At 37.1% G+C, this 15,449-nt stretch overlaps 1 protein-coding gene across 20 annotated transcripts in view; it reads right to left on the bottom strand.

Annotated features, from left to right (window-relative positions):
* TENM2 (teneurin transmembrane protein 2) overlaps nt 1–15,449 on the bottom strand; it is a 1,520,094-nt gene that overhangs the window by 700,966 nt on the left and 803,679 nt on the right. For all 20 annotated transcript variants that reach the window (XM_039484033.1, XM_039484034.1, XM_039484029.1 and 17 more), the window contains one exon: nt 14,671–14,946. In XM_039484033.1, the coding sequence (XP_039339967.1) occupies nt 14,671–14,946 (276 nt within the window). The remainder of the gene's footprint in view (nt 1–14,670; nt 14,947–15,449) is intronic.

Raw genomic sequence — 15,449 nt, 5'->3', positions numbered from 1 at the left:
CAAGAAACAGAGAGCACAGGGTACACAGACAATCATTAAAAAGGTCAGGTTCTGCTGCCCTTCCTCATGTTGATCAGTACCTTACTTCACAAGCAATGCCACTGTTTCAACAGGTACAATGTCACGTGTGTTAGGGTGGCAGATTCTGACCCTAGGATTTATTTTACTTGAAAAAAAATGTGCAATGTGAAAACATTTACTATAAAGGTTCCCTTTATTAAAGGCGAACACCACTGTTTTCATAATTGCCAGCCACAGAATTTGCCCAGAAGATCTGTCCCTTTAAGCCTCATATTGCTGTTCTCACTTTTGCAAAATGCCCATTTATATTTTTGGCAAATCCCTTGAAGCTCTGCTTGAGTAAAGCCTTCAGTATTAGAAACTTTATGGATAAACTTAGGTTATTTAAACACAATTCAGTGGATCTTTTATAGGTTTTTGGCACGGACATGTTAGTGCCAGGGCGGCTCCAGGCACCAGACCAACAAGCGTATACCTGGGGCGGCAAGCCACAGCTGGTGGCCTGCCAGTCGCTGTGAGTGAGGCAGTCAGGCAGTCTTTGGTGGCATGCCTGTGGGAGGTCTGCCAGTCCCGTGGCTTCGGTGGCAATTCGGGGTGGTGGGTATGCCGGAGGCGCAGGACCAGCAGATGACCTGCAGAAAAGCTGCCGAATCCACGTGACCAGTGGAACTCCTGTAGGTGTGCTGCTGAAGGCTGCCTAACTGCCGTGCTTGGGGCGGCAAAAAACGTAGAGCTACCCCTGGTTAGTCCATAGCCCATTCATATTACTCATGCAAACAGGCCTCTGGCTTGGAATTATGTTTTTCATTTTGAAAAAGCAAGATAAGAAAATGTAGGAAATGGAAAATGTCTATTCCTATAGTCACAGTTGGCCTTCACTCAGGAAAAACTCTCACAAAAACAGACTCGAACGTGAAACTGCAGAACTGGAATTAATTTGCAAACTGGACACCATCAAATTAGGCCTGAAAAAAGACTGGGAGTGGATGAGTCATTACAAAACCTAATTTTATCATACTAATTTCCCCCTACTGTTACTCAAACCTTCTTGCCAACTGTTTGAAATGGGCCACTCTCATTACCACTACAAAAGTGATTTTTCCTCTCTTGATAGTCTACTAATAATGAAACTATCTCATTGGACTGACCCCGCGCCTGGTAAGACAACTGCCATCTTTTCATGTACTGTGTATAAAATATACCTGGCTACTGTATTTTCCACTCCATGCATCTGATGAAGTGGGTTTTAGCCCACGAAAGCTTATGCCGAAATAAATTTGTTAGTCTCTAAGGTGCCACAAGGACTCCTCATTGTTTTTGCTGATACAGACTAACACAGCTACCACTCTGAAACTTCAATGGGAAGTTTATCATAGTAAAGATGCAGTAAGTTTGTAGGGCTTGACCCTTAGCTAAAGAAACTAAAAGGATTGCTCCATTGCATTCTTAAAAAGTCAGATCACTTTCTCAGCTGCCTCCAATCAAAAGAAAGAAAGAAAATGAATTGCAAAGTTCTGGTCTCTGATTATATGATTTTTGGTTCAACTCTCTGGTATTTATATGGCCCTCAATACTATATTATTGAAATGCCTCCAATGTACTTAAAAATAGAAAAAAAATACAATCATTTTATCTTCATTCCCAATCCATAGGAGAAATATAGCTTAATTCGTTCATATGTTTTGTCTAAGTGGGTGTGGTGTGTAAAGAATTTATGGAGGGAAGAAATTAGTTTATCAAAGGAATGAATTCTGCATTTAATTCTCAATGTGGGGAGGTCATTAGTATATCTGGCTGGAGTGAGTCCCATAACCAAGGCCCAGCTTCTTCGAGTGTTCGGTCTTCTGCACTCATGAGCCCACCCCCCATGCACTGATCAAAAGTTTCAGCATTTTGGTGGAATGCGACATTCAAGCTTTAAAGGTCACTAATGAGCTGATCCACTGCACATAGGTTCAAAAATATGGAGGGCAGGTCTCCTCCCAACCACAAATAGTAGTGAGCATTTTTTGCCACCATGTATATTTGGTCTCCAGAAGTATTGACAAGTCCTAAAACGATCCTAAGAATGCAGACCACTTGCATGTGCCTTCCATACTGGGAATTTTATATGAAAAGCAAGTTCTTCAAAATGTTTCCGTCTTCCTTCCAGCATTACTTATGTGTTATCAGTTTTCCATTTTTGTCAGGTGTTCTTTGTCCAGATGCCAATTTTGGATAGATAAAGAGAAAAGTGGAAGACGGGTGTGTTTACATTTGACATAAATAATACAGAGAGCTGGGTGTTTACATAATGTTGTCACTACAGCACATAATGTGTCACCATCTCTCCCAACAGCTTCATATAGATGTTGAATAATAGAGGTGAGAGAACTGAGCATTGAGAGACTCAGCGGGTGAGGGTTTTGGGGGTGGAAAAATAGCTGCCTATAACAAACATTTGGGTTTGGTCTCACAGCAAAGACTTGAGACCTCTTGAGGCATTTCCAATGATTTCTGCAGCTTCTTGAAACAAGACTGTAAGAGGATCAGAATTGTCAAAACAGAATTATGGTTCCTGAACTAGGTTTCTTCTCAGCTAAAGCAATGGAATACGTGGAGTTTTCACAAGCTGCTTTTATTGAATAGATTAATATAAAATGTTTAAAACACTGATTTTTAACTAAAACCCACAGTGAATTTGGGATCTTATTTTTGCAGGCAGCTACATTTATTCCAATATGCTAAAAACAAAATTAGCACCAAGAAATACAATTTAAAAAAATCCTTAAAATTATGCATTTTCTGATTTACTTCTGAACAGAGAGCTAGAAAGAATGATAGTTTTAATTATATCAAAATAGATGTACTTAGGCAAACTGATAATTAAAAATAGACATCGAGCAGACTGCAATAAGAAAATGCATTGTGTGAAATATTTAGAAATAGCATGCATGACATAAAACTAAGTATTGTGTGTGTGTGTATACATTCATATATATTAGTTAGGCTGAGACCTAGTTTTATTTATATTTTACATATTTATATAATGTGAATATAAATGAGTTCTAAGACTAATAATAAACTGTGTATGTATGCAATGTGTGTGAGATATACATATCACACACATATTGCATATGCACAAATTAGGCTTAGACCTAGTTGCATAAATGAATAACTGGAAAAAATGCAATATTCAAACTGACCCAACTATTGTTTAGTTAATGAAATACCTAAATCTTTGTAATCAAGAAGATTGCAGACAGTGGAAAGTACAGTTCTACATGAGCAAAGATCTGAATCTGATCCTAGAAGAATTAGAGGAAACTTTGGGTGAAGTCTTACAGACTTTCTGGGTAAAGAGAAAGTGGAAACAAATATAATGCAGAATATATTCTTGAGATGCTTGCTTTGGTTTAATTTATATATACATACATACATATAAACACTCCTATGTTTAACCTTGATAAGTTGAATTAAAACAATATTAACATTCAAATTTACCAAGTTTATTTTTATTGTGCAAAAATATACAAAGGCATTATTCAAATTAAATCACACTTTGGGCAGAAGTATTGTTGCTTGCTTACTTTGTTGACCTACCCGATCATCTGAGTCTACTTTACTAAATCTACATTGTGCTCACTCTATCTCTCTCACCACCCACTCACCCACCCACCCACCCACACAGATATAGCTCATAGCACAGTGGTTTTATCATCAATAACCCCCTCCTTTCACATAACTGCATAATTATGAGCTCATCTTGAAATATGAAATTTTAGAAAATATTTTGACAAACATAGTTTAGTTTCATTCATAATACCTCATTATAGCGTACAATATATTTTACAACATCTTGTAAAATTATCATCCAGTTAATGATATGGCATCCCATTATCACTTCCCTCTACTATTAAATCTAAGACAAGACGTGGGGTGAAACTGAAAGTTTAATGAAAAAAGTATCGGGCTGATGGGTTAGTGGAAGTGATAATTAGTGAGGTTCCATTATAATGGCTTTTGTTACAAGTTCCTAATAACTTACCAATTCATTGCAAAGCCAGTGGTTCATCAAAGGTCATTCAAACACAACACTCAGTTTTGAATTATTTGTTACAAACCCGAACCAGAACAAAAAAAAAATCACAACTAATAAAATCTAAGGGAGAGGGTCAAGCATGGAAAATATCTGCACAAACAGTTAAATGCATGATGAATTTATAACTAGGACCTTCTTTATTCTAGGACACAAAAGGTATGTCTACACTGCAGTTAACAGATCCTCCTCTCCCCTGTGGGAGTGTCCCTGAGCCCCAACATCTACACTGCAATTCTAGAGACCCACAGTCCAAGCCTGAATCAGCTGCCTCGGGCCAGCCACAGCTATGTCATGCTTCTTTTATGGCCAGATAGAAGTACCCAAAGTGAACAAATTTCATGGTAACAACTCCTAAATTCTGTAGCACGACCCTCTAAATTCCATGACAACCTTAAATTTATTGGCAAAAAAAACCCAAGGAGTCCTTGTGGCACCTTAGAGACTAACAAATGTATTTGGGCATGCAAAAACACAGGTAAGGCTTCCTCTTGTGGGAAAAATTGCAGAGCAAGAAGTGGCTGCAGGCAGGTCCTATTACAATAAAACAGAAAAAGTGGGGCAATCCTGACAACAGCAAAATAAGGAATTCCATGGCATCTTGGGAAAATGCTATACTGTAGAATACTGATTGAAATGAATGGAGCATCCCACAGTTGTCAGAGCTATTGTGTCAGACTCCCAGGAGATGCCAGATGACACTTACATCATTTTACATCAGAATTGCAAACTGAGCAGTCAACCACATGCATCATTTGGAACGGGAAGTACGCAATGAGGCAGTAATGGGGGGCGGGGAAGCAAATACAGTGCAGTACTGTTTTAAATGTAAATTAGTACAAAATATAAAGAGAAAGTTTAAAAAAAGTTGACAAGATGAGGAAACTGTTTCTGTGCTTGCTTCTTTTAAATTAAGATGGTTAAAAACAGCATTTTTCTTCTGCATAGTAAAGTTTCAAAGCTGTATTAAGTAAATGTTCAGTTGTAAACTTTTGAAAGAACCAAAATATATTATTCAGAGATACGAACAATATCTATTCCCGAGGTGTGTTTAACTCTGAGGGTTCTACTATAGTTCACATCTTCAAGGTTTCCTTTGCAATCAAAATGTCTAGTATCCATTTTTTTTTAAATGAAAGCTCAGATTCTGGAGCACAATTCTGTGTCAGGGAGTGAATTCTACAGGAAAATTGCACATCTGCAGAATAATTTGTGTTCTAGTTATAAGCAACTGAATTACATGGGTTATTATTGTACGTCTATACCGTACAATATATGGTAGTTCGATGTATCAGGGATCGATTTATCGTGTCTTGTCTGGACGCGATAAATCGATCTGCTAATCGACGCCCGAACTCCACCTCAACAGGAGGAGTAAGCGCACTCGATGGGGACGCCACAGCAGTCGACTCGCCGCCGTCAGGACGGCCAGGTAAGTCAAACTAAGATACTTCGACTTCAGCTACACGAATAGCATAGCTGAAGTTGTGTTTCTTAGTTCGAACCCCTCCCCCCGCTAGCATAGCACAGGCCTGAACATAAATGTAGGTGTTGCTACTGCACCATGCATAACATTTCTTTTCTATGTATAACTAAGCACTGTATTCCAGATGTCATCTACCTAGCTCCTTTGACATGCTTGAATATTTACCACCGCTTGTATTTGTTTAGCATTGGTGTGCACCGAAGGGTTATTGGGTATCTTTTAAAACTGTCTTAGATTTTATCAACCAGTACTTCATATCCTTCTCTTGCTCAGTGTTTTAAAGCTTATGACCATTACTGATATGACCATTATGACCATTACTTATTGCTTCATTTTTTGTGCCCAACTTCATTATCTTGCCTTCTCTGCATTCAGTTGCATAAGCCACTCACCTGAACAAAATTGTAGATGATCAGTGTTAAGTCCTTAAGTCATCTCTTCTAGTCAATTCCCTCATTCCCAAAATGCATCCTCTCAGAAGCGCCCTTCGGTTTTGAGATCAAATCAAAATTGGATCCACTTAAGCAGCTGAGCTTTGATACCATTCTTGATGACCTTTTAAATTTGTCATTTAAGTACTTCACAAGCTTTCCTAAAGTACAGATAAAAGTATTTCCATGCCCATTCACGTCAGCACTTCTTGTATTAGCTTTTTAAAAATCCTCTTCTGTGTGTTATGTATGGGCTTCCATTTTGTGAATATGCGCTAATCACTCTGGGCCAGATCTTCTCTCTGGGATGGCCTCGAGCTTCTGGCAGACCTAAGAAAATCTAGTTCTGGGGCACCTCTTCCCATTGCTCTCCAGCAACATCCTTGCTTCTGTGTGGGGAAAGGAGTCACGATAAGCTGTACTACTAAATGGAAAGACCTGGGCACAGCTCTGCAGGCTTTCCGCCTTGCGATATGTGATTGCCCTGAAGGTCAATTGGACACTTCTAGTTTGTTTGGGTTGTTTTACACTCTTCTCACCTGTTAAAATCAATATTGTACTTCAAATCTTACATTAAATCTACAGTTTTCTTGTTGCTCCTGGATGTAAAGTGTATGTTATCTTACAACCAGTTCATCCCTCTTTAAAATGAGCCTATAAAGAAAAAAGTGCATATGTAAAAATTGTACATTCTTATTTCAGAGATCTGCTCCCTTCGTATATCACCATTTAGATCTGCTCACTTTACTAAGTATCCCCCATCAGCCCATACTTTTTCCTTTTGTTAGTACTTAAGACTCCAGTTCACTCCCCAGTATCTGCAGTCATACATGCTGGAATTAGGGGTGCTGGGTGTGCTGCCGAACCTCTTGTCTTGAAGTGGTTTTCAGTATATACAGTTTGGTTTAATGGCTCTCAGCACCTCCACTTTACAAATTGTTCAAGCAACCCTGTCTGCAGTAGTCCTATTAACACAAGTATATCAAATACAGAATTGTTAACTAAGTTCCACCTGCAGAATCTTTACTATTGATGAGCACCAAGAGAACTCTGCTTGGCTTTCAGGTCTCAAAGTTTTCGGGGATACCAGTTAAGAGAAAATCTCTAACTGTGAACTGGGCAAACCATTCAGACACACAAACATGGAAGCTTAAAAATCATTTTTACAGAGTAGAAGCCACACTTTCTTCATAACCTTCTATGTGCAACTTATGAAATCAGAAATATAAAGTTGAACGAAAATGCAAGGAAAAACAATATTGAGAGCAACATGCCCAAGATCGAGACAGTGAAAATAAGTAAAACATCTCAGTTGTAGAGCCCTAAATCTTGACCTGTTCTTTCTACATTTTCCCCATGTGGTAACATTTTATCTTTTGGTTTTTAGCATAAATAGAAGTCTCTGATTCCATGGTATCTTGGGGAAATGCCAAATTATGGTGTTCATTCCATTTTTGATTGAGACAGCAACAAAAAACAAGGTCAACACCAACTTAGGTTACCTTATGTGAGTGCATTTCTTTTCAGATTTAGAATATACATCATAGTGGCATTACAAGCTTAACTGTGGCATTTAATACCGCGAGCTTTAAAATAATTTTAAAAGGACACAAGCGATTTTTAAAAATTATTTGTCCTCTTATGCTCTTGTGTAATAAACCCTCTGCAATACAAAACAAAAATATGATTTTTGTTACCAAATCTGTCTTCCATTTTGCTAGGCTTCGATAGTGATGTTACAATAAGCGATGTAAACTTGTCTTATTGTTTCCATGAAAGAAAAAGAAAAATTCAAACTATTAAACCATTTAAAAAAATAAGAAGGGAAGGGGAAGACAAAAAATATATAGGTCAACAGGGGCTGATGCAGTCCTTCATCCCATAGGGTTTGACATGTTTAGTGTTGATGGATGGTGTTCCTGAAAATTGTTCACCCTTTGGGATTCTCCCAACCAGTTAATGGTTGGCCCCACAAGGATGTACTCTGTGTGTGTGATCCTGTGCAGAAACCATTTCCCATCAGAAATAGGGAGTACAATCTCCAGAAAGTTTGGGAGAGGTCAGGGCTAACGGCTCATATCCCATATTGCACTCTAAATGGTGGCAAAGCTGTCACTCACTTGTGTGAGATCTAGGGACGGTGGCAAGAGTTCTATGCGACACTTCAGAACTCTCCCAGGGTCTCCTGACTGCAGCCTCTCAACTCATGCCCCATAAAATGTAGCCTGGGACTTAAAGCAACAATCTGGCCTTTAATTTAATTATAGCCTCTGATTTTTAATTTCCCCAATTTCCCCCCACTGTTACTCACACCTTCTTGTCAACTTTTTGAAATGAGCCACCCTGATTCCACTACAAAAGTGATTTTTCATACTGTTGATAATAGCCCACACTAATTCAATTGTCTTGACCCCCCACTTGGTAAGGCAACTCCCATCTTTCCATGTACTGTTATATATATCTTCCTACTGTATTTTCCACTCCATGCATCTGATGAAATGGGTTTTAGCACACGGAAGGTTATGCCCAAATTAATTTTTTAGTCTCTAAGGTGCCTCAAGTACTCCTCGTTGTTTCTGTTGATTTTCAGAGTCATTCTCTGCAGGTCCTTATTTATCTATACAGTAATTATTTTAAAGCATGTATCTCACAGCGGATGCATTTAACATTTCGGCACAGATTAACACCATATAATGCTGAAATATTTCCTTGCTCTACGGAAATCTGATATAGGTTTATTTCCCTTGCTTTTTGTTCTTCTATATAATTGAGGGCCACTACACCTTAGATACAATTTTATCTGTCACTTTGGTAGTCTCACTCTTTACCTTAATAATATAACGTGAGTCTTGAGAGGTCTCCTCTCCCCATAAAACAGATTTTATTTACCTTCTGACATATAAATGTAAAGCTGAGAAAAAGAAGTTATTTCAAAACAATTGAAATATTTGATATTAGTTACATTACACTAGAAGTCTTAAATACATTTAAAACAACATAATAATGAAAAAATATCATTTTATGTTATGTTATGTTATGTCCTGCTGTTCCCAATGATAGTATCAGGTATGTGCAATTAAGGTGCTGATATAGGAAAGTGGCAGCCAAAATCAAATGTGGTCAACCTAACTCAATGATTGCTGACATAGATGCATCATCATAATACCCTTGGAATAAGCCATCAGTAAAATATGAAGTATCATCCAGCTATCTTCTTTTATGCTATAGCTGGTTATTCTCCTTAAGGTGTTAGCATTTAGCCTGGTTTAAATTCACACCAATCTGAAAATGTTGCTCATGGGTACAGCTGCACTGTATTTGTTCCTTTCAACGTTTGCAGTGGTGCATTACTGGTGGGTATCTTGAGTTTACATGCTGTCTCCTGTTTCTATTTTTCATTACTATGGCCTGTGTTTTCTTTCATATGCCATTGACACTCAGGTCTGTTTAACTCTCCTCTTTAATCGCTGTAAATCAGGTATTGTTTAGCTGCCTTCATGACATCAATATTAGTAATTTTATGAATCTCAGGGAGAGGAATTGCTGACTGGTCCCAAGTGTATGCTGCGTTGCACTCCTAGTCCATACCATTGACACGGTTGTTCTGACTCCATCCCAAAACACAACACTGACTTGCTTTCATAGTGCCAGCTGATCTTTCTTTTAATAACTGTCTTCTTGATACATAGACAAAGTGCTTACAAAGTGTTACTTGGTTCAAAATACCGCTTAGTAGGAAAGATCTTGATAGGTTAGTTCATTTATTTTTCATCACCCATTTTGCTTTCTATAATTTTGTTGAAGTGCTTAATTCACTGGCTTTATTTTATCCCAAAACACTGAATCTTGAGTCATTCCATGTTCTCAAACATATTGCTCCCTACATCTAATCTTTTCATTAGCTGATCAATAAAACATTCCATAACACAATCAGTGATTGTGGGTCAGAGCCTAGCCTTTAAATACCATAGAGTTGGGCACCCTAAGAACCTGAATAGAATACAATTTACATTGCTTCGGGAATGCAAATGGGTCATAAAACTGCTATAACGAGCTAGCTGAAGATTCCCCCTATGTTGGAAAATGTTCATGGAGCATAGAGTGAAGGTAGCAAATTCCACCCCATCTTCCCTTGCAGCCCTGGGTGTAAAAGAGCTGGTAAGCGCACTGCTCTACTTCAACAATGCCTGTCTGGCATAAGGGCCACACTGGACAGTTGCAAAGCAGGATCAATAAGGTGCAACACCCACAAATGCAATTCATGGCAAATCAGTGTTTTAGCCCAGTAAAGTCTTATACCCTCTACCTGATCACAACCTCACAATGTCATCTGTCTTTTAAAAAAAAAACATAATTAGACATGCGTCTGATGAAGTGGGTATTCACCCACGAAAGCTTATGCTCCAATACGTCTGTTAGTCTTAAAGGTGCCACAGGACTCTGTTGCTTTTTACATAATTAGAATAGCTTTTGGAGGGGATGGGGAAGGTAATTAAAAGTTAATTTAGGATTTATTCATCAATTTGCAATATTTATATACCAAGCAAATGATAGTGATCCTTTTAGTTTAAATGGCTTTACATTAGTTTCCATTACAAGCCAACCTACTTTTAAAGTCAGTCTCATGTTTTCACAACATAGAATGTAAGGGCACAAATATGCAGCTCACACTCATGTCTTACGTGAGTATAGGCCCAATTCTGTAACTATTGTAGGGTTAAATTAGCTTGCTCTTCAGATAGTATAAAGTAGCACCACTGAAGAAGATTTTAATTGAGTGACACTGATTATACCAGCTGACGATCTGACCCATATACTGTAAGGGGCAGGTTCTACCCTTTTATTCATGCTAAGTTGTACATTAGTGAGTAATTTGTCACTAAGCATCAGTAAGAGTGGCACAACCTGGCCCTAACCAAATTCATGTGGGCATAGGTTGGGATTTGAGCATCTCCAATGTTATTCTTGGGGAGACAGCATCACTTCAAACCCACCTCTCACAATTAACAAAATCCCTCTTTTAACACCCACCCTCCATGGTAAACTCTTTTTTACAGGGGTTACTATTATAAATCACCATTTGCCATCAGTAACCACCCAGGATTTTGTGAGATACTGTTATTGCCACTTAATAGTGCTCCCTGTAGATGAGACGCAACTAGCAGAGCACCAAGAGAACAGAAAGCTTTGGCACTCTGATAAATTTGAGTGTATACTCCACAACCTGTGGGTCCCAAAAACTGACTCTTTTTGCCTACCTAGCATAAGGCACACCAGGTGCGAGATAAATCAAACTTGCTTATAAATGTCTGCTGTACATTTTTTGGATGAACACCTGTAATGACTTAGTTAACCAGAAGCTCTGAATTCAGTTGATCATGGTCACAAGAGTATTGTTTGCCCTTACATAGTCTATTTCTAGTTGGATGCCTCTCTTACAAGGGATCACACCAATTACAGACAGCATTATAAAAAAAGTTACATTTCAAGACGTGATGCTAAATTCTAGGATAATGTATTGAAAAAAAAGTGTCAGCACTGTAAAAATAAAAAAAAAAGTGTTGTTTTTCCAACTGGATCTTCAATATCCTGTTTTGTCAGGAAAGAGTTTCTGCCCAAGTAAATCAGCAAATTTAAATGAATTGACATTAAATTATTTCAATTTATCAATATGCATTTCAAACCTGTTAATTTAAGGCTCACACAATTCTAATTTAAGATAACAGTCAATCATACCAACTCTAAAAGCAAAAAAATTGTCCTAAACCTTGTAAATGGATTTGAATTAGCAGAAGTGTTGAAAATTGTAATATTAGTGTGATTTATAGCAATTAAGCTACCTCTGTACTACTTGGAAATGTACTGAGAAGTACCAACATTGATTTAATATTAAAAGAAAATTGACAGTTTATTATTTTGAAGTGGAATGATAGAATTTGTGATTAACATCTCAGTATCAAAATGTCACCTTTTTAGAGTTGTAATAGTGTATTGCAATAAAGCAGCTGAACCATATCAAGAAAAAGGGCATGCAGTGCTTTAAATAAACTCAATGAAATCTATGCATCATGAGTTCAACTAATGTGGTTATGGGCAAAGTATAAAATTCTATACCAAGAAATGTCTTGTTTTATGCCTATGACTCCTGAAACTGTACTGGAGAATGCATTTCTCTTGAAGTGTAGATTCTTGTTACTTCCTCTTCAAGAGAAGCATATCTAACAGGTTATTGATTTGGTTCTGAAGGACACAGTGTTTATTATGTAGGAAACCATTGCTGGACACAAGTGAAAGAAATTAATGATGGCTTCGTAAGTGTCCAGGCAGTTGTGCTGAACCCTAGTGGGGCACCTGTCAATCTATATGATAATACATTCCCAAACTTCATAAAATCAGTGATGTGAAAAAGAACTGATTTTTTGAGCTAAACAGGATTTGTCAGAGAGGGAGACTATGAAGTTTTCTGAAGTTAACACCTCTGCTTGTATAATAGACATTTCACATCTGTGTGAATATTTTACAGCTAACCATACAGAAACATTTAGCATCATAAAAGCTTTACTAAATACAACACTAATACTGTGCATTCAAAAGTGAATCTGATATACTTAGTCTTGCACATCATTTTACAGTGTCCTTCCTGTTTTGGTAAACAACAGTTTGAAAAACTACCTTTTTGAAATGCATTTTCTAGATAGCTTAGATAGATTAGATAGAGGTAACTCTCAGGCAAAACCCAATATGTTGGTCATCATGTCCACCATGGTCAATATTAAAACTGCCATTGACTTCAGCAGGGGTAGACTCAAACCCAATCTTTGAGCTTGAATAGTAATGGAAAGAACTTCCTTAGTCAGTTCATTCATTTGAAACAATTATTGGGACTTATCCAAAGCCTACTGAAGTCAATGGGAGTTTTTTCATGGTCTTCAATGGATTCTGGGTCAGGCCATTAAGTGAATGTATTGTATGCATGAGAGTACAAAGCACATAAGTTTATCAAATAGTAGAGTGAGTCAGTGTATATTTACATATATATATTTTTAACACTGGTTGTTTGCTTTCCTAGTATCTGCCATTACTATTAAACATACACCGCCCGTATACTTTGATGAAGAAATGCATGCCACAATATTCATGGAAAGTACAAAGATTATGGGCTAACTTCTTGCCTCAAATACATGCCTACTGTTTCCCCTGAAATCAGTGAGAGTTGCTTGTATCTACTGAAGGCTAAATTTGGCTCTTTAAGTCTAACTTGGTCATATATTTCTAACATTTTGAAAAGTTTCATTTGTTTTTTGTTCATCTTCTTTAACATTTAACTGCTTGCATTTCAAATCCTAACATACTGGTACTGCTGAAATTGGCACGAGCGGGGGTGGAGACTGAATATCCGCTTTGCCTAGAAGAAAGCTTAAAATAAAATAAAAGTCCTTTTCAGATAAATACCTGAAGGTGCTGAATGTGTCAACACACCATAATTTAAAATCCCCAGATAACATAGTAGGGAGTCTATTGCAGTAGTTGACATCAAGCAGTTGCCTTCAATGTTTCTATTGATGCCACAGTGGAACACTATTCTTTATCTCCCCAAAATGACTTATTTCAGAATTAAACTTGATTGTTTTTGTGTTTTTTTAGAGTAATTTTGGCTTATACACTTCTGCGTTATTTACATTTTTCTGTGGAGAATTATTGAAGGCAGGGACTGCATTGCTATCCACAGCAAGTCATCTTTACTAGCTAGGCATTTTTTTAAAGTAGGCACAGAATGTTGCTGAGAAATTAGTTTTAAGTTGTTTTATATGAATTTAACTAATTTGTAAACATTTCAAGTGGAGTTAGGTTAATGTAGTTTTTATTTACAACAAATCATTGCCCATGTGTTTTGTCCTACATGGGTTGTGCGTTAAGTAATTTACCTTTTTTTTTAATTAAACAGCTAAGAATCCATACTAAATAGATATATACATATATTTTTGAGTCACTCTGAGACATACATTTGCATTATAAAACCTTGCATGTACTTACCATTAAATTATTAGAAAGCTTAGATTCAGATAATGCTTTCAAAATTTCATGAGAATACCTGAACAAGAGTCCTATGGACTGTGAGTTAATATGGTTTTAATAAGTTGAAAACTGTTAACCTTATTTCACACTGTGGGTAAAATCAAATATATGAATTTTTTTTCTGACAAGTTTCATCATACTTGTCATTATTAAATTCCACAATTTGCTCCAAGTTTCCTCTTCAGTAATAGACATGAAGCATTGCTGTCTGTAAATTAAAGTATAAAATAAGCTGGTATTCTGAGAACATCTTTAAGACAAAATCCAGGTTGCCTTTAAAAAAGCCCTGCAAATACCTATAGGTCATGGTTTTTCAGATCACATTCTTTGCTATGCAGTTTATTGGAGAATAAGAGCACCATTCATTAAAGTGTTATTTAAAACATATACTACAGGTACATTATATAATAATTTCTCCTGTCATTTCTGGTAAATTAATTTTTTTAATTTACTTTTTTTTTTAAGGGAAGTGGACAAGGAAAAGTAAGGAAATTTAAGTGACTCGTTTATATGCAAAAAATACCACCAGATGTTCTTATAGATATATATTAAAACATATATTCAAGAAACAGGCCTACCGTTTTCCTCATCTGACTTATTTTCATTGTCAGAGTCAGTCAGTGTAAGCGCCGAGTTTTCACGACTTGACAGACCAGAACTGCGCCTGGATTTTATCCCTCTCCCCCACAGCCTTATAGCATGCTCTGGAGACATTCCTCCCTCTGTGTCTGAGTCAGCATCAGAGCCGGTGCTCAAGGAATAGCCTTGATGAAGTATTCCTATGTCTGAGCAGTAGCCACTTCGATGGGGAGAGGGCTCACAGATTCCTAGTTCTGCAAGGGTGAAGTTAGTTCCTAGGAAGACAAGAAACAATAACAATTAGTCAAAATATTTAAAATAAAATTAATAGACCATCTTATCTTCTCATAGTTATGGTATGTATCATGCCTTCATAACCAATTGTCTATGACGGACAGATTTGTAAGGGCATGGCAAGGCTCAGAAACAGATGGTGTGTAGCAGAGAAAGAGTTGTGAAACATACAAAACAAAAGATAAAACTCCTCAAAATCTGAGCCGTTCCTTCCTCTCCCACATTTTGGCCTCAAATCTGTAAACACTTAGGTAGGTGATTAATATTATGCATGACTTCACATGCTTAACATTATTTGAGGCCTTTGTTACAAACTATTTCACCAAAACCATTGCTACATAATGTCATTTTTATCACTTGTAAGGTAGACAAAACCAACCCATTTTGGCGCAAAAGAGGACCACCACTTCCAGGAAGAAATGGCTTTAAAATTCAAACTATTTTTCATTGAAAATGTGAAAGATTTAATATAACTTAGTGCAAA

The sequence above is a fragment of the Mauremys reevesii genome, linkage group 8 (genome assembly GCF_016161935.1).
Source record: "Mauremys reevesii isolate NIE-2019 linkage group 8, ASM1616193v1, whole genome shotgun sequence".
Lineage (NCBI taxonomy): Eukaryota > Metazoa > Chordata > Testudines > Geoemydidae > Mauremys > Mauremys reevesii.
The sequence above is the reverse complement of the archived record's forward strand: the minus strand, read 5'-3'. Positions and strand labels throughout refer to the sequence as shown.